This window comes from Ornithorhynchus anatinus, chromosome 9, assembly GCF_004115215.2.
Source record: "Ornithorhynchus anatinus isolate Pmale09 chromosome 9, mOrnAna1.pri.v4, whole genome shotgun sequence".
NCBI classification, from domain to species: Eukaryota; Metazoa; Chordata; class Mammalia; order Monotremata; family Ornithorhynchidae; genus Ornithorhynchus; species Ornithorhynchus anatinus.
In genome coordinates this window covers 40,649,358-40,672,760 of record NC_041736.1, presented here as the reverse complement: position 1 = coordinate 40,672,760, position 23,403 = coordinate 40,649,358, and the positions used below count along the sequence as shown (strand labels likewise).

Genomic DNA, 23,403 nt, shown 5'->3' with positions numbered 1-23,403 from the left:
AAGGTTGGTGGAGGAGGAGGAGGAGGAGGAGGCGAGGACTCTGAGGAGGGCAGAGTACAATGGGAACTCGACAAGGCCCAGGTAGGCCCAAGTTCCGCCCTTCCCATCCACAGGGGCTGCCTACTGCCAGTTCATGGACATGCTCTTTCCTGGCTGTGTACACTTGAGGAAGGTGAAGTTCCAGGCCAAGTTGGAGCATGAGTATATCCACAACTTCAAAGTGCTTCAAGCTGCTTTCAAGAAGATGGGCGTTGACAAAGTAGGTGCCTGGGTTTGGGGAGCCCAGCCCCCGGGGAAGAAGACGGCTTGGTGGATGGCCACGGGGATGGCAGAGCTGATGGAGTCCAGCTCTGAGGCTTCCTTCCTTCTTCCCTTCCTGCCTCCCAACCCAACCCAACCCAAACCTGGGGTGGGAGGGACCAGCTGGAACATCCCAAGCCCCAAACTAAGCACAGCACCCACTGACTCTCTTTCTCTCTCTCTCTCTCTCTCTTTCTCCTCTTACTCTGACCCTTGGCTGGGAGGTCTAGGGCAAGCCCCTACTCACCCAGCCTTAATTTACCCCTGGGCCTAGTCACCAGCTGTCTCCATCCCCACCTCTGGAACCAGGAAGAAGATGAGCCACACCCAGCTCTTTTTTCCTGTGGCCTGAAATAAGAGAAATGTAACAGCCTAAGTTCAGCTGCCCCAACCACTGGGCAGCAAGTCTGGTCTACCCTCTGAGGCTTTTTTTGTGTGGGGGAGTAAGGGGGGGAAGCGGGACATTGCGGGGAGGGGGCTGGGAGACAGCACCCCAACCCGGTGGAGACTCTCACTGGTACAGTGGCACTGTCCCACGGGGACGACAGCTGTGGGCTGGGGGTCGGTGAATGCTCTCTGCTTATCTGGTCTGTTTCAGATCATCCCGGTAGAGAAATTAGTGAAAGGAAAATTCCAGGATAATTTTGAGTTTATTCAGTGGTTTAAGAAATTCTTTGACGCAAACTATGACGGGAAGGATTACAACCCCCTGCTGGCCCGGCAGGGCCAGGAAGTGGCGCCGCCTCCTAACCCAGGTGATCAGATCTTCAACAAACCCAAGAAACTCATTGGCACCGCAGGTAACGTGCCTCCCCTGGGGGAGGGCGCACGGGGAGCCTCTGCCAGCCGACAGTGCCTGCGGGGCCGGCCCCGGGCCCTCCGCCCTGAGGAAACTGTTATTACGGAGTTCAGATGTCGCCCGTTGGCCGCCTTCTGAGGTGGGGTCGTTGGCAGCCGGGGGGACGGCGGGGAGGGGAGAGAAGGGGCTTCAAGGAACCGTGATCTCCTGGGTTGTTGGATTACCAAGGTGGGGCCGCGACAGCACCCTGCTGTAGGGCTCCTCCGGTTGCCTGGCTCTTGGTCTCGTGGACCCAGGAGGGCAGGTCTCCTGCAGACTGGCCAAGGGGCTGCTCCGGCCAGCTCCTTCAGCCGGGATCCTCTGGGCCACCGACCTGGGCGATCCCGCCGCGTCCGGCCGAGCTGGGAATCGGGGTTTGCCGGTCCTCGGGAACCCCTCATCTCCACCCCTTCCCCAGGCTACAAGTCCAGACCCTCCTCAGAGTAGTAACGGAGAGTTAGTTGGAGGAGCCAGCCCAGAGATGGAGAGGGAGCCGGGTAGAGCCCTCGGAGGGAGGAAGGGAGGGGCCGGGGAGAGGAGTCGGTGTCTGTACCAACCCCAGCCCATAACATCTGAACCCGTCATAACAAAGCTGTCTCCTCCGCTTGCGATGCCTGACCGCCCCCCGCCTCCCCTCCCGCCCCCCACACTCCACCCGCTTGCTTCGCAAAGCCGCAGCCAGTGGCGCTTAGGGGAGCCGCAGCCTGGAGCGAGGCAGCCCGGGGAACGTGGGGTGGGCAGGGGGACCCGAATTTAACGGGACCACTTTAATGCCGTCCTCCGTGGGCGGGGCTCCAGCTCCTGTGAGTTCTGGCACTGAGCAGCCTGAGGAACAGGCTGCGGGGGAAAAAGAAGAGGGACGGCAGCAATTCAGGGAGAGAAGTTGGGGAAGGATTGACCCGTTTCCTTCCTGGGGTCACAATCCTGGGGTGGCGGGAGGGGTCAAAAGCAGATGCCCATCTCAGGGACGAGCCTGGGGCCAGAAGCGTCTCGGGAACCAGTTCGACCTTGGGTAGTCCGGGAGGCAGAGAGGAGCCAGGCAAGAGAGGGTCAGTTTGCCTTGAGACTTAAGGGCAAGGGGTCATTTTGCTCGCCCCCTCCCTCCCTCCCTAACTCATAGAGGACAGGATCCCGCTGACCCAGAACCAAGAGTCTGCGCCTGTTCAGTCAGCCTGCTGGCCCAGCCCCTTCTGCCCTCCTCTCTAGCCATTTTCCTCCTTTCCTCAGCTTCAGTCTTTCGCCCTTCCCGCTCTGCTCTCTGCCCTCCTCCATCCCTCCTCTTCCGTTCTGCAGTCCCTTCTGCTTCCCCGGGGCCACCTAGCGCTCAGTTCTCAGGGGGTCTAAGTTCAAGTCCCTCCGACTGGTGTGGACAAGCGTCCCCCAACTCCTGAGGGGGAGCGTGGAGGGGGGGGGAGGGAGGGCTGCGTGGACTGCGACCGTCTCCTGCATGGGCCTTGCACCCTCGCAGCCGCCGGGCAGGGTGGAGCCCCCGGGCAGGGCCGACCTCTTCTGAGTCCCCTCTCTGTGCAGTTCCGCAGAGGACGTCACCCACGGGCCCCAAGAGCATGCAGCCACCGGGCCGGCTGAGCAACGTGGCACCCACCTGCATTCTGCGGAAGAACCCCCCCTCGGCTCGCAATGGCGGTCACGAGGCCGACGCCCAGATCCTCGAACTCAACCAGCAGGTAGGGGACGGGTCCCGGGGGAGGGGGCAGGCCGGGGCCCTAAGAGCTGCGGCGGGTCGGGGGCAGAGCGGGGAGCCCGGATCTCCGTGGGCTCTGGGGAGGTCGGCTCGCGAGCGTGGAGAGCGAGGCGCGAGAAGCACTCTCCCTCCGACAGCTGCTGGACCTGAAGCTGACCGTGGACGGCCTGGAGAAGGAGCGTGACTTCTACTTCAGTAAATTGCGTGACATCGAGCTCATCTGCCAGGAACACGAAAGCGAAAACAGCCCCGTCATATCTGGCATCATCGGTATTCTCTACGCTACTGAGGTCAGTCCCGCCGTGGCGGCTCTCTCCTCCCTCGCCCGGCCCCGGCCCCGAGCGCCCGACCCGGCCTCTCCGTCCCCGCGGCCTCCTCCGTCGGCGGTCCCTCCCGTCTGACCGCCCCGTCTCGCTTCCCTCCCGCAGGAAGGATTTGCGCCCCCGGAAGATGACGAGATTGAAGAGCAGCAGCAAGAGGACCAGGATGAATATTAAAGGGGACCCAGCCCCTGCCGGCCCCAGCGAACGGCGCGGCTCCTCCCGCGCCCCCTCCCCAACACATTATAACCCTTTCCTCACAACCAGACAGCTGGCCGGGTGCTTTGTGTCAGCGCCGCCGACGCGGGGAGCCCTGGAGAGCGGGGGGGCGAGGGCAGGGACGGGGACTGGGGGCAAGAGGCCCACCCACCCCCCCGCCCCTATTTATTTCCGTTGTCTCGGCTGAATCGGTCAACACTTTCCAAGGTGGCGCTGCCCACCGAGCCGCCCACCCGCTCCGCTCCCCTCCCCGCCCCTCCGCCCCCGACGGCTAGCGGCTATATGGTATCGACAGACAAATTCATTGGTATATTTTTACTTACTGGATTTTCCTTGCACTTTGCCTCTTCTCTTCCCCCAGGTCCTGAGGCCAGCCATGCCCTTCCCCGTGCCCGAGATTCCCCCAGATTCTTATTTATTTTGTCATTTGATTTTTTTTCCAGTGGCTGAGGAGACGGTGTCCGGGAGAATAGGGGAGGGTTTTACAGCCTAGTGAGGGCTTGGGAGGGGTGGAGGGAGGAAGCGGGGGCAGGAAGAGGGAGGGGAAAGGGAGCTTCTGAAAGGTGGGGACTTCCCCACCCGGCACTGGGCCCACCCTCTGAATCCACTGCCCCCAGCATTGAAGCCTAGCACCGTCCCTCCCCGTTCCCGCGGCTCAGTTCATGCCACACGGACTCTGCCTGGATCCTGCTGTGTGTCGACTCCCCTGCCCGCTCGGGCGGTTCAGCCTGCATCTGTGTTCACTTTTATTTAAAATAAACTTGTGTGGTAAAAGTCAGTGTTGTGTCTCACTCCGCCCGGCCGCGTGGACAGATTTCCCGTTTTTCTCCTCGAGTCCTGCGGTTCAGTGACCTAGAGGTCATCGTCAGGACCCTGCCGGGGGACCTCGGGCACCAAAGCAGAGGGGCCTAGTGGAAAAGAGCACAGGTTCTCATGCCGGCTCTGCCAACTGCTCCACCGAATGCTTGCCGAACGACCTGAGGCGAGTCGCTTAGCGTCTCCCCGTCTCAGTTTCAACTGTAAAATCGGAATTCGGTACCTGTTCTCCCGCCTACCGTGAACCCCCCGGCGGGACGGGGACTGTGCCCGACCCATTAACTTGTACCTACCCCAGCGCTTAGAACAGTGTTTAAGATAGAGTGAATACTTAACAAGTACCATAAATCAAAACAACAGACCCGGGACGGAGCCTGACCCTCAGCCCTAGCTATTTGAAACATCAGGGCCCTGGACCTCAACCCAGGACACGCGGGGAGAAGCCAAATCCAGCTGTGAATTAGATATAAATGCAGTGGGCTAGTGGAATGAGCACGGGCCTGGGAGTCAGCCAACACGGGTTCAAATCTTGGCTCCGTCGTTTGCCTTCTGAATGACCTAGGGCGAGTCACTTCCCCGTGCCTCGGTTTTCGTCCCCTGTAAAACGGGGATTCGATGCCTGTGCTTCATCCCAGTCACACTGTGAGCCCCATGTGGGGCTACCTGATCAACTTATATCAACCCCACCGCTTAGTGCCTTACACATTGAGCAATCGGTCGCGATCGGTGGATGGTATTTATTGAGCGCTAATTGCGGGCGGGACACTGTACTAAACGTTTGGGAGAGTGCGATTCAACAGATTTGGTAGATGCGTTCCCTGCCCCCAGGAACTAACACCCCCCCCTGCTATTTAGACTGCGAGCCCGTCATTGGGCAGGGATTGTCTCTATCTGTTGCCCAATTGTCCATTCCAAGCGCTTAGTCCAGTGCTCTGCACATAGTAAGCGCTCAATAAATACTATTTAGTGAATGAATAAGGTCAAAGGTCAGGGTGAAAGACGGGGGTCGATCGCTTACTCTGTACTAAACGGTCGGGGAAGGTCCCTACGTCACCAGGAAGATAGGGAAGAGGGGAGGGAGGTGAACGGTCAAGAGGGACCTCTTCCCCTGAGGGGGGACAGTGTCTCCGGAAGACCGTGAGGCCGTCATTGGGCAGGAATCGTCGCTATCTGTTGCCAAAATGTCCATTCCAAGCTCTTAGTACAGAGCTCTCCATATAGTAAGTGCTCAATAAATACGATCAAATGAATGAGGTCAAAGAGAAGCAGCAGCATGGCTCAGTGGAAGGAGCCCGGGCTTGGGAGTTTGCGGTCATGAGTTTGAATCCCGGTGCACTGCTTGCCAGCTGTGTGACTTTGGGCCAGTCACTTCACTTCTCTGTGCCTCAGTTACCTCGTGCTGCAGCCTGTCTCAGTGGAAAGAGCCCGGCCTTGGGAGTCAGAGGTTATGGGTTCGAATCCCGCCTCCGCCGCTTGTCAGCTGTGTGACTGTGGGCAAGTCATTAACGTCTCTGTGCCTCAGTGATCTCATCTGTCAAATGGGGATTAACTGTGAGCCTCACGTGGGACAACCTGATAGCCCTGTATCTACCCCAGCCCTTAGAACGGTGCTCTGCACATAGTAAGTGCTTAATAAATACCAACATTATTATTATTATTATTAACAGTACTCTGTACATAGTAAGCGCTTAATAAATACCAACAGTATTATTATCAGTGCTCTGCACATAGTAAGTGCTGAATAAATACCAACATTATTATTATTATTATTAACAGTGCTCTGCACATAGTAAGCGCTTAATAAACACCAACATTATTATTATTATCAGTGCTCTGCACATAGTAAGCGCTTCACACATGCCACCCTCCTTGGGTCTGTACTACATCTCCCAGGGTGCACCGGGAGCAAGCGCTTCACACCTGCCACCCCCTGAGGGCTGGACTACAACTCCCAGGATGCACCGGGAGTAAGCGCTTCTTCCCCCAGGCCCCCCCTCCTCGGGCCTGGACTACAACTCCCAGGGTGCACCGGGAAGCAAGCGCTTCACACCGGCCACCCTCCTGAGGGCTGGACTACAACTCCCAGGGTGCACCGGGAAGCAAGCGCTTCACACCGGCCACCCCCCTGAGGGCTGGACTACAACTCCCAGGATGCACCGGGAGTAAGCGCTTCTCCCCCCAGGCCCCCCCCCCGCTCCTCGGGCCTGGACTACAACTCCCAGGGTGCACCGGGAAGCAAGCGCTTCACACCGGCCGCCCTCCTGAGGGCTGGACTACAACTCCCAGGATGCACCGGGAGTAAGCGCTTCTTCCCCCAGGCCCCCCGCTCCTCGGGCCTGGACTACAACTCCCAGGGTGCACCGGGAAGCAAGCGCTTCACACCGGCCGCCCCCCTGAGGGCTGGACTACAACTCCCAGGATGCGCCGGGAGTAAGCGCTTCTTCCCCCAGGCCCCCCTCCTCAGGCCTGGGCTACAACTCCCAGGGTGCACCGGGAGCAAGCGCTTTCACACCGGCCCGCCCTCCTGAGGGCTGGACTACAACTCCCAGCGTGCGCCGGGCTCAGAGCCCCCAGCCGTAGGCCCGGGGCTGGGGGGGGGGGGTCGTCCATCGGGGACTACAAATCCCAGAGTGCAGCGCGGGCGACGTCAGACGCAGGCTCTCCCTCCCCGGGCGCCGAGGAGACGTGGCAGAGCGTGGGGCGCGCGCAGGCCGGGCAGGAGCGAGAGTTGGGCCAAGGGGGCCATGGCGGCGGCGGCGGCGGCGGCGGCGGGGGGGGGGCCCGGGCCGGTGGGAGGTGGTGAGGAAGGGCCGGCGGCCCGGGGGCGGAGGGCCCCGCCGAGCCCTGGGGGACGCCAACCAAGCGCCCAGCATCGCCCTGGCCCGTGAGTACCCGTCTCAGCCCCCCCCCCCCGCCTCGGCGCCCCCTGTGCTAAGCGCTGTGCACAGCGCAGCACCCCCTCCTCCCCGCGAAACCTCCCTCTCTCTGCTGCCCCATGACTGTGTGCGGAGCACTGGACTAGGCGCTCGGCTGAATAACCATTCAATAGTATTTATGGAGCGCTTACTAGGTGCAGAGCAGTGGACTAGGCGCTCGGCTGAATAACCATTCATTCAATAGTTTTTATGGAGCGCTTACTAGGTGCAGAGCACTGGACTAGGCGCTCGGCTGAATAACCATTCATTCAGTAGTATTTATGGAGCGCTTACTAGGTGCAGAGGACTGGACTAAGCGCTCGGCTGAATAACCATTCATTCAGTAGTATTTATGGAGCGCTTACTAGGTGCAGAGGACTGGACTAAGCGCTCGGCTGAATAACCATTCATTCAATAGTTTTTATGGAGCGCTTACTAGGTGCAGAGCACTGGACTAGGCGCTTGGCTGAATAACCATTCATTCAGTAGTATTTATGGAGCGCTTACTAGGTGCAGAGGACTGGACTAAGCGCTCGGCTGAATAACCATTCATTCAGTAGTATTTATGGAGCGCTTACTATGTGCAGAGGACTGGACTAAGCACTTGGCTGAATAACCATTCAAGAGTATTTATGGAGCGCTCACTAGGTGCAGAGGACTGGACTAAGCGCTTGGCTGAATAACCATTCATTCAGTAGTATTTATGGAGCGCTTACTATGTGCAGAGGACTGGACTAAGCACTTGGCTGAATAACCATTCAAGAGTATTTATGGAGCGCTCACTAGGTGCAGAGGACTGGACTAAGCGCTTGGCTGAATAACCATTCATTCAGTAGTATTTATGGAACGCTTACTATGTGCAGAGGACTGGACTAAGCACTTGGAATGGACAGTTCGGCAACAGAATTGTACATTCCAGAATAACAGTGTTGCAGAACAATAATGTAGCAATTATGGTTACAGAATAACTATAATGAGGATGGCATTTGTTAAGCGCCTACTATGTGCAAAGCACTGTTCTCAGCGCTGGATTGAACCCAGGCCCCCAAGGGACCCAGATAATAATAATGTTGGTATTCGTTCAGCGCTATGTGCAGAGCATTCATTCATTCAGTAGTATTTATTGAACGCTTACTATGTGCAGAGCACTGGACTAAGCGCTTGGAACGGACAATTCGGCAACGGATGGAGACCATCCCTGCCCAGTGACGGGCTCACAGTCTAATCGGGGGTGACAGACGGACAAAAACAAGACAACACTGTTCTAAGCGCTGAGGTGGATACAGGGTCATTCATTCAATAGTATTTATTGAGCGCTTACTATGTGGTCATCAGGTGGGCCTACGTGAGGCTCCCAGTCTTCATCCCCATTTGACAGATGAGGTCACTGAGGCCCAGAGAAGTAAAGTGACTTGCCCACAGTCACACAGCTGACAAGTGGCAGAGCTGGGATTCGAACCCACGACCTCAGACTCCCAAGCCCGGGCTCTTTCCACAGAGCCACGCTGCTTCCCGTATGTGGGGATCGGACACGTGACCGGGCTCCGCCGTAGGGGTGACACCTCATCCTCAGTTTCCCCATAAGTACCAGCGTGGCTCGGTGGAAGGGGCACGGGCTTGGGAGTCAGGGGTCATGGGTGCTAATCCCGGCTCCGCCCACCTGTCAGCTGTGTGACTTTGGGCAAGTCACTTGACTTCTCGGTGCCTCAGTTCCCTCATCTGTAAAATGGGGATGAAGACCGTGAGCGTCATGTGGGGCAACCTGATTATCCGGTGCTCGGCACGTAGTGAGCGCTTAATAAATACCAGCATTATTCTTATTACCCGTTCCCCGACAGTCACCCACCCCAACCTCACGGCCCCATCGGAACAGCTCACCTTTAGTGAGCTTCCTCAGGGCGGGTGTTGGGATGGTCCCGTGGGGGGAGGAATTAAGATTTAAACACCCAAGCCCTGGACTGATACTCAGTCGCCTCCCTTTCACCGCCTGGGAAGCAGCTGAGTCTGCGGGGACTGGGCCGCTCACCATCCGGAAGGATCTGGCCGCAAGGTAGGGACCATTCCCGGAAGAGTAGAAGCCATCAGGAAGGGAGGCAAGGGGAGGAACGAACTCGGGCCATCCCTCCGAGCTCACAGTTCCTCTCGTCTTCCTCCCCGAACAGCGGCCGGCATCCGGCCCTCGAGCACCATCTTCGAGTTGGGCTTTGAGAAGGCCGTGAAGCAGCGCAACAAGGAGCAGGTACCCCCAGCGGCCCCCAATGTCCCCAAAAAAGCAAACACCAGGAAGCAGCCCAAGAAGGCGGGAGCGGCAGCCAACTCCAAGGAGACAGGCCCTAAGGAGAAACGTTTTCGCAGCCTGGAGGAGGCCCTGAAGGCTGTGAGTGTGACGGAGCCAGGGCTCGGGGAAGGAGGGGGCTGAGGGTCTGCAGCGCGGGAGGGGGCGAGTGACGGGGTAAGGGATTAGGGAGGCCCAGAGCTCGAGCTGGGGACGGGGAGAAGCCCAGGAGCTGCGGGGGGAATCCCGGGCCCCAAGGGTGGAGGCTGCCAGGAGCGGGCGGGGAATGAGCCTTAAAAATAATAATAATTTTGGTATTAAGCACTTACTGTGTGCAGAGCACTGTTCTAAGCGCTGGGGTCGATATAGGGTAGTCAGGTTGTCCCACTTGGGGCTCACAGTCTCAATCCCCATTTTGCAGATGAGGTCACTGAGGCACAGAGAAGTGAAGTGACGTGCCCACAGTCACACAGCTGCCAAATCATTGGTATTTACTGAGCGCTCGTTCCACGCAGAGCCCCGTATTAAGCGCTTGAGGGGTAACGGAGCCCGATCTCACCGTGATATCACTTCCTCACCTCTTGGGTGACGGGGTCTTGTCACTACATCGGGTCATCAACCAGAGCGTGTAGCAAGTAGGTCGTTTAGAACTCGGAAGGATGTAAGAGCAGGGTGACTCGGGGGTAAGCGTGAAAAATCGGGTCTCGGGGCTTCCCCCATCAGAGCTGCCCAACCTCCTGAGCCCCTGGGGATTCTGAATGCGGCGATCAGAGTCCGGTGGCCATTGAAAATGTCGTTCGGAAAAGCAGAGAGCTCTCCGAGCCTGTCCTCCCGGTCTGACCTCACTCCCCTTTGCGGATCCCACCGTCGTCTGGCCTGTGTATCGGGGTCCCCGTGTCTCTAGCCAGACTCTTATTATGGGGTCTCCTCTAGACCGAGAGCCCTTTGTGACACGGGGGACTCTGTCCCACCTGATCGGTCGATGGTATTTGCGTGCTTACTATGTGCAGAGCACTTTACTGGCACTTGGGAGAGCAAACTGCAACCGAGATGGTAGGCCCATTCCCTGGCTGATGATCTTAGTACGGTGGAAGCCCTTAAGAAATACCGCAGATATCATTATTGTCATTTCTCCCGGCGGGACCGAGGCTCTGTCTGACCTCTGTGTCCCCGGCAGCTGGATGTGGCCGTCCTGCAGAAGGAGCTGGACAAGAGTCAGAGCATGTTCCCAGGGAACCCGTCCGTGTGGGTGAAGGACCTGGCGGGCTATCTCAACTACAAGCTGCAGGCTCCTCAGAGCGAACCTACGCTAAGCCAGCACACACACGGTTAGTCCTGTCTCCAGCTGCGCGTCAAACCAGGAAATTGCTCCTTAGATGAGGAAAGGGGCCCCAGGCACTGTGTGGGGAAGGTGGGTGCCCAACTCTAATGTCCCCAGAGTCCTCATCCCCAACCCCTTCAGGTGCTCTGAGCTGGCTTGGCCCGGTTGTATGAACCCGTTAGAGGGATTGCGGCGTAGGGGTGTCGCAGCCTGTATTGTGGGGGCATCTTGGTTTCTTCCCTGTGGGCAGGTGGATGGGCGAGCAAGGAGTAGCTGAGCTGGCCTAGGCCTCAAGGCGCTCCGGCCGTGATGTGAGGGTCTGGTGGGTCGTAGATTATCCGTTCCGGCTGGCGAACCGGGAGCTACGTGGAGTTATACGGGGGCTCCTGGGAAAGGCGGCAGGTACCACGGAGCTCTTCTTTGACCACTGCTTGTACACCATGCTGCAGGAGCTGGACAGGTCACCAGGTAAGAGGATGGAAGTCTCAACTCGTGTGTGCACAAACACTCTCTCTCTCGGATTGTGTTCCCAGCAAAGAAATACCTGTAGCCAGTACAGTGATTTGTATGGGGGAGGGTCCGGGACTAGGGAGAGGGCTGTGGGCCCATCCAACATGAGGCAGCATGAAAAGGGCGGGTAGGAAGAAAATTAAGCCTGATGTTTCCTTCCTCTGCAGGGGAATCGCTCCATGGCTACCGCATCTGTATCCAGGCTGTGCTGCAAGACAAGCCCAAAATCGCCACTATGAACCTGAGCAAGGTAAGCCAAGATCTCCGGGGGCTGGAGGGTGAGGGATCTCACGGGCTGGGTGTAAAGAGAGAAGCCCACGCAGGAGAGAGGACCAAGAAACAATTTCCAGGGTTCCCCCAAATACGATCTTTTCAGAAGACCTCGAGTGACCCGGAGAGTGGTTGTCTCCCCCAGACACAGTTTTCCTCCTCCTGCCCCTGTTAGTTATTATGCCCTAAGCAACTTGATTTCCCTTCCCCCACCTCCACTGCTGACCTGGCTCCCTTGGTCTTGCCAGTACCTGGAACTCCTGAGGTCGCACCAGAACCGACCGGCGAAGTGTCTGACCATCATGTGGGCGTTGGGGCAGGCCGGCTTTGCCGACCTGGCCGAGGGCCTGAAAGGTAACAGGGTTTGAGGCTCTGGGAAGGAGAGGGAATTCAGGAGAGCGGAGTGACCAGAGTGAAATGGGCTCAGTGTGATCAGGAGCTGCATAGAGGCCTGATGCCTTTCTCGGGCTGGGATGGGAGTGGCTAAGGTGTCTCTGGACCCAGTTGAGACTTGTTGGGCGAAGCTGTGTATTTTCCTATGTGGGGCCTGGTCGCTGACCCCATGCCATCCTTTGGCATTCTCTCCTTTAGTGTGGCTCGGGATCATGATGCCTGTGCTGGGGATCAAGTCACTCTCTCCTTATGCCATTGCCTATCTAGACCGCCTGCTCCAGTGAGTGACCTGGGAAGCAATGAGGGAGGAACCGGGAGGGGTTCGGGGCAGGGGTGGGTGGAGAATCTGGGTCACAATCTTGTTCGTCCCTCCTCCGTGGAGTCGGAGGATTGGGGATGGCCCCGGGTTGGGGAAGGATGTGCCACTTTACCTGGGTGTCGGTCCTGGCCCCAGAGGAACAGAAGGGGCAAATGATCTGAAGCAGAAACAAATAGGAGGACCTCCCTCCCTCTCTCATTCCCTTTCTCTGACGCCCCTCCCTCTTTCATTCCCTTTCTCTGACCCCGTCTCCCCATAGGATCCATCCAAACCTTACCAAAGGCTTCGGCGTGATCGGCCCCAAGGACTTCTTCCCTCTGCTGGACTTTGCCTACATGCCCAACAACTCTCTTTCATCCAAGTAAGGTCACCCTGAGGGCGTGCCCCTTGCAAGCTGGGGAGGAGGAGGAGTGGGATAGGGCGTCCCAGTCTCCCAGGCGCCTGGAGGGAGAACTCTCCTATCCCCTCAACTTGGAACTGGGCCCCACTGGGTCAGAAAGAGACAGTCCTACCTTGCGCGCCCCTCCCCCCCGTACCCTGTTCCAACGTTCTTAACCCAACTTTATCTCTTCAGCCTACGGGAGCAGCTGCGTCAGCTGTACCCCCGGCTAAAGGTGCTGGCGTTTGGTTCGAAGCGTGAAACTACTTTGCACACCTATTTCCCCTCCTTCCTGTCCAGAGCCACTCCCAACTGTCCCTCTGACATGAAGAAGGAGGTGAGGAGGATGAGCGGTAGGGGAGGGTTCTGGGGTTTCCCTTTCTATCCTTGGCCTTGAGATCAGGCTCTGGAAGTTCAGCCAGTCACCCTGGGCGGGTCTTCCCTCCCCCCGAAGATGCAACTTCCCCAGTGCACCATCATTCAGCCTCACTCGTTACCGTCACCACCTCCCTAGGCTAGGGACGGTTGTGCCCGGCCAGCCGGGGAGGAGGTTTAGGCTGTGCCAGTGGAGAGCCCAGCTCCCAGGGTGGGTATCAACATTCTTAACCCCGGTCGAGTGGGCTGGGGGAGCCTGCCTGTAACCCTGTCAATGCCACGTCATCCTGAACCAAGAGATCCAACCTCATTCGGTTCATCCTCCGAGCTTGCCAACCTCCAAGGCTTGCAGAGGCTCTCCCTGAACTTGGGCCTTCCCCCCGGGTGGGGCTTACCTTCCTCCTTGCTTGTCTGCCTGTCATCTGGACCCTCCTGGGTCCTGATCCACTTCCCCTTGTTCTTGGGCCCTAAGCTGAGGGGTGGACCTGTTCCTACCCCTGGCCAGATTTCTTCCAACAGTCTTCCTCCCCATTCCATCCCAGCTCCTGAACAGCCTAACTGAGTGCCTGAGCCTGGATCCGCTCAGCTTCAGCGTCTGGAGGCAGCTGTACACCAAGCATCTGTCCCAGTCCAGGTGAAGTGGGGGAAGCGACCCAGCCCGCCTCTGGGAAAGCAATCCGTGTCCTAGGCCCCAGCTCCCTCCCCTGGGGCCCCGTGGCAGGTCGATAGAGTGGACGGCGGGGGAAGGAGGAAGGCGGCCCTTCTAAGCTTTTCGGCTCTCAGCCACGGGTCTGTTGCCCTCCAGTTCCAGCCTGGGACCTTCTCCAAGGTGTTGCCCCAGTGAAGTCCAAGTAGATAATCCCCCCCCCCCCCCCCCCCCCGTTGGAGCTGGAGGGACTTCTGGGACAAAGGGGTCAAGGTTTGAACAAGGAGGGGTGGGTTTGGGAGGCCCTTTGGGCTGCATGATTGGACGAAGGTGGAGCCCGAGAGGCGGCCAGGCTGAATGGCAGCTGCTCTGTCTCCACAGGCTGCTCTTGGAACACGTGCAGACATCATGGGACCGTATGCCTAAGAAGGTGAGGAGGAGGTAGGGGAAGGCCCTCTGGGAGGGGAGGCAGTGGTAACCGTGCTCCGGTAGCTGTAGAAGGGCCCCACCGAGATATCAGATCAAGCTTGGCTAAATTGGGACGACTCGCACGGCGTCTTTTGCCGCAGTATGTCGCTGGCCCAGTCTGGGGAGGGGTTGCTGCAGTATGTCGCTGGCCCAGTCTGGGGAGGGGTGCAGCTCCTGGTTCCGCCCCCAGTCCCTCCTCACAACTGCCCTCTCCTCTCCACCCCTTCCCCTCCCACCCTTCCTCCTCACAGCCCAAACACCTACTCCCCTTTCTGGTTAAGGGATTTTTTTTCAATTTTGATATGTGGTTCAGAGATGTTACCGGGCTTGTTCGCCTAATGGCCTCCATCACATATTTGCCCTACCCCTATTTGAGAAAGAAGTAAGGTATTTTTGCCACAAAATTTTGAGCAGTGAATGTGGGAGAGTAAGGAGAAGGGAGTTCATTTGTTGAAAGGGGCATTGCCAGAGGAAGAGGAGGAGAAAGGGGATTAATTCGTTGCCTATTGTGTGCAGCACTTGAGTTGTAATCTCCAGTACCTTCTCACCTTTTCTTTCTCCTCTTTCCTTTTTTCCTTCTGCTCCCCTATTGCTAGATTTAATTCTTATATGATCCACCTAGTAGTCCCACCTTGTTTTAACCAAAATTATGCAAGGATTTATATGGCATTATGTTTTTGGTGGCCACCCTGGGTCGGCTAGATGGGGGACTGAAATGTAGAGGGAGGCTCTTGTGGGAGAGGGAAACTGAGCTCCCTGTTTGTAGCCCCGGGGCCACCTTTTCCCTCCCGTCATCCTCCCCACAGATAAAGAAGTCTCTCCAAGAAACAGTCCAGTCCTTCAAAGTGACTAACGAGGAGCTGATTGGGAAGGGCGGGAACAGTGCCCAGGATGTGGCAGCCTGTGACACCGCCTGCAAGGTACCGTTCGTTCAGTCGTATTTATTGAGCACTTACTATGTGCAGAGCACTGTACCGCTTGCCCAGGCCCTGGCCACCGTCCCTCACCTTCTTGAACACGCTTCCTTTTCGGCTGTCTAGATCCCAACACCTGTTAATGTCACCCTCCCTCCGACCTAGGAACGCCTTCCTAGAATGCCCTTAAACCTTCCTACCCCTGGGTGGCATGACACAGGCTGAAGAGTCCCCTTGTTTCCTCTCCTCCGTGTTGGCAGGGACTCAAATTAGTGGTATTTTTTCGAATGCTTACTGTGTGCAGAGCACTGCACTAAGCACTTGGGAGAGTCTAATTCAGTAGAGTTGTTGGGAAGACCGGTATCTTTGGCTTGACCCTCTGCCGAAGAGGGTGTGATCTGAGGACTCTTTTCAGACCGAGGGGAGCCATCATCCTTTCCTTCATTCCTAGGGCATGTTTCGGGAGGCGCGGAGCCGTCGGCTCCCCTGGACTCAGCTGCTGCTCGTCCTGCTCGTGTTCGTCACCGGTTTCCTGTACCATGACCTCCGCTCGCACAGCTCCTTCCAGGGTACGGGGATGAAAAGAGAAGAGGACGGGGAGGGGTGGGAGAGGAGAGAGAGAGCACACGTGTCTCCTCCGATGCCAGACGTGACATCGTGGGGCTCCGTCGTCTTGGCCGACCCCGTGGCCGTATTCCTCCTGGTTCTGAGAACTCGGCTATGTGCTGTCAGTGCTCCTTGCCCGGCTCCGTGGTGCCTGCCTATCCATCATGCTCCCTCCCCGCTCCCCCTCAGGCATCTTTCGGCTCCCAGCCCCCCTGAGGATTTGCTTCTCCTCTTCCTCCTAGCTTCTTTCTCTGCCCGGGTGTTACGGTCCTCCGGCCTCCTACCTGCTGGCCAGCAGGCCTGGGCCAAGCTCTACCACTTTGGCCTGCAAGGCTCGAGGTGAGTTTTGGGAGTGGGTGGGCCCAGGAAAAGAGGGGAGTTCAGGTGTTTCCCGGGGCTCAGCACGAGGTTAAAGCTAGTTTCCCAAGAAACGGCCAGATGTTCAAATGCTGATTTGCATTTCTCCCTCCCCCGCCCCCCCTTTCTCTGCAGCTGGCTGGAGAACACACTGCCCATGTATGGCTCCCACCTGGTGACGGTGCTGGGCCCCAGCCTGCAGCTGGCTTGGGCCCAAACCAATGCGACAGCCACCTACATCTCTGCCCACTGCGCCTCCCAGCTGGCCTGGGTGCGGGCCAACCTTCCTGGCCTCATCCAGGGGGTAAGGAGGGGACTTAGGGTCAGCCAGTTTGGCCGGAGACGGGGGCGCCCGTGCAGGGAGGGGGACCCTTTGAGGAGCGGGAAGTTAGGGGGCGCCTGGGGTGGGGGCGGAGGGTCGGGGCTCTGGGGGAGGTAAGGTCTCTGGGGGGTGGGGAGGGGAATGTTAATTAATCCCTTCTCCCGGGCTCAGTTGCAGACCCAACTCCCGGACTCACTGCTGTACCTCCTCCAGCAACTGAAGGAGCTTTTACTGTTTCTGCACCAGCACCTGCTGCTCCCGCTGTGGCACGGGCTGCTCATTCTGCTGGCATCAGCCCACAGACTCTGCCAGGAGACCTGCAAGTGAGACACCCCCCGCCCCCGTAGCTGGCATTCCCTTTCAGAGAGGGCCACCAAGACCAATACCCCCTTCTCACCGCCTTTCCTTCTGTTATTCCCCGGCTGGGGCCAGGCTTCTCACGGCTCGGCTCCCAGGACCGGGGATCGGCACTCCTGGGTTTTATTCCCATCTACCCTCAGAATCTGTTGGTCCCTGTACCTTCAGTCAATCGGTGGCATTTACTGAGGGCTCGTTCTGTGCAGAGCCCTGTGCTGAGCACTTGGGAGAGTGCAGTGGAGTCAGTAGACACGATCCCTGCCCTCAAGGAGCTCACGATCTAGCCGCTAAAATAATCTACAGGTAGGAGGAAACAGCCGAGGTTAAAGAGCCGTTCCGACGTGCTGCGACGGGGCGAGGGGTGGAGGCGGATCCCTTGAGTACCTCGGTTGGCCTGCTGCACGTGGGATTTGGGGCGGCGGGCCTGGCTTTTTCCAGACCGGCAGACCCTAACCCCAGATCGATCCTTCCCTTAGAGGTGACGTAACCTGGGACTGTGTGATGGGACAGCTGAGTAGTGCTATCCACTGGGTCTGGCTCTGCCTGCAGAACACCACCATCGCCCTCAAGAATTGGACATTGGCCATGATGTCTCAGCAATAGGAGCTGCCTCAGAGGCCACTGCTTCCTCTCTGCCGAGGGGCCCCGGCACCTCCTGGGGACTGCAGGGAGTGGGATGGGCATGCATGGGAATGTGTGTCTGCATGGGTATCTTTTCTGATGGGTGACCGTGGCTCCGGCCACATCCTCCTGCCGCTCCTCCAAGCCAAGAACCCCCGTTGGAGCTGATCCTGGGACCTCGTGCTAGGGTTGGCTGAGCCCCTGCAGTCCCTCTGTATACGTCTCCCATGGAGCTCTTTCCCTCCCTCCCGGCCGTCAGTCCGTCCTCCCTCTCCCCTTCGGTCCCGCTCCCCTCTCCGTGACTCTGAGCCACGCAGCTCGCATCCGGGCGCCGCCGCCGCCACTCGCCACACCCTCCCAGGCCCGGAGCCTCTCGTCTCGGGCTTGCTTCCGACCAGTGGAGCGAGCCACTTTCCCCATCGCCTTGGAGGCTGGGAAGAGCAGTGGGGTGGCCTTCGATTTCCATTCCCCAAAGCACGTTGAACCTCAGAAGCTGGCTGCTGACTGTGGAAGAAGAGAGGAGAGGAACGAGCCAAGAACAAAACATTGTGGAACTCTCTTGGACCTGCCCTTCCGTTTCTCTCCCCTTAGATCTATAGACTACTGTCAAAGTACCATGGGTGGGTTGTGGGAGAATCATGTATCCAAGTGCCTAGCACCCACTCTGGCCCCTCTTTTCTTGGTGACTACAGCCAAATCCACTTGCTTCATCCTTCCCTTTTCCTGCTGCTCCTGCTCCCCAGCTTCCCCAGCTTCCTCGCTGGCTGTAGCAGTGGAAGTGGTGAGGAGCAGGCTCAAGGAAAAGCCTGCTAGGAGCCTAGCGTTGCCCTGAAATCTTGCATTCCCCTTGCCATCTCCCCCTCCCTTCATATTCTTTCTCTCGCTCTCCCTCTCTCTCACTCCCCCGTCCCTCTCTCCGCGTGTCTATTTCTCGCTCGCTTCCATCCAGGACCTTGGGCTCTGCTTCATCTGCATTCCGGGGATCAGGCTCTGGAACCATCCCTTCCTAAGCCTCTTGTTAAGGCGACAGGTCAAGTGTATGAATCTTTACCCCGCTATATGGAGGTGAGGTGGAATAAAGGTCAGATATTTAGTCTGAAGCCTACTTTTGTGCCCCAGTCGTGAAGATCTTGTAGACGGGAAGCGTAGTTCCCGCCAGTGATGCTCTTTAGCACCAGGACCCCCTCGGCTTGGGGCTTCCATCTGTAGGTCAGTACCCCGGGCTTGGCTCATTCTGGGCTGGGATATGGTCCGACAGCCCTCCGACCACTGTCCTCAGTTTTAAATGCACTTTTCTGCTCCCCGGTCCTTCGCTCATCAACATTTTGGGTCCAGATTAGGGGTGGATGTAGTAGGTGGGGAGCTGCCACACAGGAGAGGTCCTCCCCGGGAGCTGCCGGGAAAATTATCCCCCAAATTCCCAGGGAACTACAAGTGTACTGTGCCTCCCAGGAATCAGCCCTGGTCAATCAGTCAATTGTATTTATTGAGCACTTTCTGTGTGCAAAGCACAATACTAAGCTTTGGAGAGTACAGTATCATAGTTAATAGACTTGTTCCTTGCCTACAAGTAGCTTACAGTCTCGAGGGGGAGCCAGGAATTAAAGAAAATAAAGATGTGTACATAAGTCCTGTGGGGTTGAGGGTGGGGTGAATAAGGGATGCAAATCAAAGTGCAAGGGTGACGTGGAATGGAGTGGGAGAAGTGAAAACGAGGGCTTAGAAGGGGAAGGCCTCTTTCAGTAAGGCTTTGAAGGTGGGGAGACTGTCAGATATGAAGGGGGAGGGAGTTTCAGACCAGAAGCAGGATGGGGGTGAGAGCCAAGATTAAGTGTGAGTAAACTGGCATTAGGGGAGCTGGGGTGTAGTAGGAAATGAGAGAGGTAGGGTAGAAGGGGGGCAAAGTGATTTAAGTGTTTTAAAGTCAAACAGGAGTTACTGTTTGATGCAGAGGTGGATGAGCAGCCCCTGGGGGATTTTGAGGAGTGGGAACACGTGGACTGAATGGTTTTGTAGGAAAATGATATAGGCAGCAGAGTGAAGTCTGGACTGGAGTGGTCCTTAGCTCTGCTTTGGCCTGGAGTTTCACCCTTCCAAAATTAGGCTTTGTAGCCTGGGTCCCACTTGGGCCGGCTCAGGCACAGGGCCGTGAATTCTTGCTTGTGGGCCATTCTAGGTGAAAACCCAAAGCGTGTTCACAGAGGGAAAGAAAGGAATTTGAATCAGGCCAAAGCTGACCTTGTAGAAATATCCACATGGATATTGAAGTCTCCAAGGGTCAGTGTAGGGGAGGAGAAAGAGAAGGAAGGTAAGGAAGGAGTCAAAATCATTTAAAGGGGAAGAGGCAAGGGAGTGATAGTTAATTAGTGATATTTATTGAGCCCTTCCTGTGTGCAAAACACCGTGCTAAGCACATGCCACTTCTCTGCTGTGACCTTGGGTGAGTCACAACTTCCCTGTGCCTCAGTTTCCTCATGTGTAAAATGGTGATTAAATCCTCCCCCCTCTAATTTAGACTGTAGGAGCCTCTCGTGGGACAGGTACTATGCTCAACCTGATTACCTTGCATCTTCCCCAACGCTTAGTGCAGCGCATGCCACATAATAAGCACTTATGGGTCAGGCACTGTACTAAGCGCCGAGTTGGATACATGTTAAGCAGGTCAGACACAAACGGAGCTCACAATCTGGTCTACAAACCCTGTAGAAAAGTGGGACTAGTTAAGGAAGTGGGAGAAGGTGAGGCCCTTCTTCTGGGGGAGTATCCACTGGAGGAAGTCTCATTTGTGTATTTATTTATTAATCGTATTTAGTGAGCGCTTACTTTGCGCAAAGCACTGTTCTCAGAACCTGGGAGAGTACACTACAACATCAAACACATTCCCTGCCACAACGAGGTCTCAGTCTAGCGGGGGAGACGGACATTAATATTAACAAATAAATTAGATTACATTCATATATGCCGTGGGGCAGGGGGAGAGGATGAACGAAGGAGAAAGTATGAGAGCAGTGCAGAAGGGAGTGGGAAAGGAGGAGAGGAGGGCTCAGTCAGGGAAGGCTTCCTGGAGGAGATGCTCCTTCATTCAGTAGTATTTATTGAGCGCTTACTAGGTGCAGACCACTGTACTAAGCGCTTGAAATGGACAATTCGGCCGTAGATAGAGACAATCCCTGCCCACTGATGGACTTACAGTCTAATCGATAAGGCTTTGAAGTGGGGGGGGAACAATTATCTGTCTTGTTCATTCACTTATTCATTCAATCCTATTTATTGAGCGCTTACTGTGTGCAGAGCACTGTACTAAGCGCTTGGAATGGACAATTAGGCAACAGATAGAGACAAGAACGGGCTCACAGTCTAAAAGGGGGAGGCAGACAACAAAACAAAACAAGCAGGCATCAGCACCATCAAGATAAATAGAATCATAGGTCTATACACCTCGTTAATAAAATAAATAGAGTCATAAATAATATATGCAAGTGCTGTGGGGAGGGAAAGGGGGTAGGGCAGAGGGAAAGTTTGTGGACACGATTGTGCACAATAGCTCCTGATCAGAGAAGTCAGTGGAGCTGGGTTTGGGGTGGAGGATCCCATCGACGTATCTCCGGAGTTTTCCACCGCTGATCCAACTACCAAATTCCCGATTAAAAAAAATTAAGCTCGAAAAAAAGCCCTTGGAAGGAGGCTATGACCCTAAGACAGGGTCCGGAGAAAGGCCCGTCAGCGAGGCCTTCGATAGCTCAGTTGGTAGAGCGGAGGACTGTAGCGGAACATCCCATAGTCATCCTTAGGTCGCTGGTTCGATTCCGGCTCGAAGGACTTCCGAGTTTTTTTTCCTCCACCCTCCGGGTGAGAGCCAGCTACGGTGGAAATTATTTTAATAACCATCAAAGGCCAGAGAATGAAATTAAGGACAATATTTGTGTATCTTTGCGCTTAAGGGGCCTTGCAACATAGCGTCGAGTCTAGCTCGACTCACTAATGAATAGAGCAGAGTGAAACAATACCCCTGACCCTACATCTACTGTATATTTCGCATTTCAGTGATTTTTTTTCTATCTTGCAGGGCCCAGTCCTCCATTCTCTCCCATCTTGCCGGTGCCTTAGTTTCCTCATCTGTCAATGGGCATTCAATATCTGTTCTCCTTCCTACTTAAACGGTGAGCCGCTCGTGGGGTAGGAATTGTGTCCGACCGGATTAATTTGCATCTACCCCAGCTCTTCTTAGAACAGTAAGTACATAACAAATATCCTCATTCCTATTATTATTTCCCCTAAAGGCCTCCTTGAGTAGTTAATTCACCCAGGTTCGAAGAGAAGTAAGAGAATTTGCATCTACCCCAGCTCTTCTTAGAACAGTAAGTACATAATAAATACCCTCATTCCCATTTTTAATTCCCCTAAAGGCCTCCTTGAGTGGTTAATTCACATAGGTTCGAAGAGAAGTAAGAGAATTTGCATCTACCCCAGCTCTTCTTAGAACAGTAAGTACATAATAAATACCCTGATTCCCATTTTTAATTCCCCTAAAGGCCTCCTTGAGTGGTTAATTCACCCAGGTTCGAAGAGAAGTAAGAGAATTTGCATCTACCCCAGCTCTTCTTAGAACAGTAAGTACATAATAAATACCCTAATTCCCATTTTTAATTCCCCTAAAGGCCTCCTTGAGTGGTTAATTCACATAGGTTCGAAGAGAAGTAAGAGAATTTGCATCTACCCCAGTTCTTCTTAGAACAGTAAGTACATAATAAATACCCTCATTCCCATTTTTAATTCCCCTAAAGGCCTCCTTGAGTGGTTAATTCACCCAGGTTCGAAGAGAAGTAAGAGAATTTGCATCTACCCCAGCTCTTCTTAGAACAGTAAGTACATAATAAATACCCTAATTCCTATTAGAACAGTAAGTACATAATAAATACCCTAATTCCCATTTTTAATTCCCCTAAAGGCCTCCTTGAGTGGTTAATTCACATAGGTTCGAAGAGAAGTAAGAGAATTTGCATCTACCCCAGTTCTTCTTAGAACAGTAAGTACATAATAAATACCCTAATTCCCATTTTTAATTCCCCTAAAAGCCTCCTTGAGTGGTTAATTCGCCCAGGTTCGAAGAGAAGTAAGAGAATTTGCATCTACCCCAGCTCTTCTTAGAACAGTAAGTACATAATAAATATGCTAATTCCCATTTTTAATTCCCCTAAAGGCCTCCTTGAGTGGTTAATTCACCCAGGTTCGAAGAGAAGTAAGAGAATTTGCATCTACCCCAGCTCTTCTTAGAACAGTAAGTATATAATAAATACCCTAATTCCTATTACTTCCCCTAAAGGCCTCCTTGAGTGGTTAATTCACATAGGTTCGAAGAGAAGTAAGAGAATTTGCATCTACCCCAGCTCTTCTTAGAACAGTAAGTACATAATAAATACCCTAATTCCTATTACTTCCCCTAAAGGCCTCCTTGAGTGGTTAATTCACCCAGGTTCGAAGAGAAGTAAGAGAATTTGCATCTACCCCAGCTCTTCTTAGAACAGTAAGTACATAATAAATACCCTAATTCCCATCTTTAATCCCCCTAAAGGCCTCCTTGAGTATTTAATTCACATAGGTTCGAAGAGAAGGCGGCTTTCAGGCAGGGGGATTAGCTCAAATGGTAGAGCGCTCGCTTAGCATGCGAGAGGTAGCGGGATCGATGCCCGCATCCTCCAGTAATTTTTTTTTTTGCTATCAATTAGTGAATTCATTAAATGATCGCACGCATTTACGATCGCGCCTCGTTGGCATTGTTTCTATTTCTTGATCGATCTCGGTTCCCTGGACCCCTGACAGGGGGTTCATTGAAGTTATGAACTTGCTCTAACGGTCACTAACCGTCTCCAAGTTGCCCCTGGACCTCCAGCAGAAGATTGGGGCGACAGGACCAGCTCCCGCAGAGTGGGGGGCTGATTCCCCTCCCCATTCCCCCTCTTCCCTCCCCTCAGCACTGTGCATATTTATATATATATTATTTATTACCCTACTTATGTACTTAATGAGGTGTATATTGCTGTGATTCTATTTATCTCGCTGATGTTCTGCTTTACTGTCTCCCCCGTTTGGACGTCGAGCCCGTCATTGGGCAGGGATGGTCCGAGCGCTTAGCACAGTGCCTCAGTGACCTCATCTGTAA

The 23,403-nt window shown here is 55.3% G+C and overlaps 2 protein-coding genes, 1 long non-coding RNA gene and 2 other non-coding genes across 10 annotated transcripts in view; all 5 read left to right on the top strand.

The window, feature by feature from the left end:
- MAPRE3 (microtubule associated protein RP/EB family member 3) overlaps positions 1-4,157 on the top strand; it is a 36,725-nt gene extending 32,568 nt beyond the window's left edge. For 3 of the 4 annotated variants that reach the window (XM_029072162.1, XM_029072163.1, XM_029072160.2), the window contains exons 3-7: positions 114-259; positions 899-1,100; positions 2,669-2,823; positions 2,978-3,130; positions 3,269-4,157. In XM_029072162.1, the coding sequence (XP_028927995.1) occupies positions 114-259; positions 899-1,100; positions 2,669-2,823; positions 2,978-3,130; positions 3,269-3,337 (725 nt within the window). In that variant the 3' untranslated portion in view covers positions 3,338-4,157. The remainder of the gene's footprint in view (positions 1-113; positions 260-898; positions 1,101-2,668; positions 2,824-2,977; positions 3,131-3,268) is intronic. The other variant, XM_029072161.2, reaches the window with a different exon arrangement.
- TMEM214 (transmembrane protein 214) lies at positions 3,662-18,348 on the top strand. The gene is made up of 18 exons (XM_029071661.1): positions 3,662-3,686; positions 6,906-7,079; positions 9,273-9,487; positions 10,563-10,713; positions 11,040-11,174; positions 11,384-11,466; positions 11,735-11,840; positions 12,078-12,159; positions 12,458-12,559; positions 12,773-12,914; positions 13,495-13,586; positions 13,980-14,028; positions 14,873-14,986; positions 15,432-15,549; positions 15,829-15,925; positions 16,079-16,247; positions 16,437-16,588; positions 17,099-18,348. Exons 1-18 carry the CDS (start codon positions 3,662-3,664, stop codon positions 17,223-17,225), a joined length of 2,133 nt encoding a protein of 710 aa, XP_028927494.1. The 3' UTR covers positions 17,226-18,348.
- Positions 18,349-20,972: 2,624 nt separating this feature from the next.
- TRNAY-GUA lies at positions 20,973-21,062 on the top strand. Its single transcript is given in 2 exon segments — positions 20,973-21,009; positions 21,027-21,062. It is a non-coding gene; the product is annotated as a tRNA-Tyr (tRNA).
- A 486-nt stretch (positions 21,063-21,548) lies between these two features.
- Positions 21,549-22,658, top strand: LOC120638614. 3 transcript variants are annotated; one of them, XR_005660363.1, is made up of 5 exons: positions 21,549-21,853; positions 21,902-21,979; positions 22,028-22,105; positions 22,192-22,521; positions 22,567-22,658. It is a non-coding gene; the product is annotated as an uncharacterized LOC120638614 (long non-coding RNA). The 3 variants fall into 3 exon arrangements; XR_005660362.1 differs by having other exon boundaries at positions 21,549-21,979; XR_005660361.1 differs by having other exon boundaries at positions 21,549-22,105.
- Positions 22,659-22,869: 211 nt separating this feature from the next.
- TRNAA-AGC lies at positions 22,870-22,942 on the top strand. Its single transcript has one exon. It is a non-coding gene; the product is annotated as a tRNA-Ala (tRNA).
- The last annotated feature ends 461 nt before the right edge of the window (positions 22,943-23,403 follow it).

Bases quoted from the DNA above. Each gene is read 5' to 3' on its own strand.
- TMEM214 (XM_029071661.1), top strand. From the start codon at position 3,662: ATGGTATCGACAGACAAATTCATTG. The intron at 11,175-11,383 runs GTAAGAGGATGG...CTTCCTCTGCAG, and splicing joins GGAGCTGGACAGGTCACCAG to GGGAATCGCTCCATGGCTAC. The intron at 14,987-15,431 runs GTACCGTTCGTT...CTTCATTCCTAG, and splicing joins CCTGTGACACCGCCTGCAAG to GGCATGTTTCGGGAGGCGCG.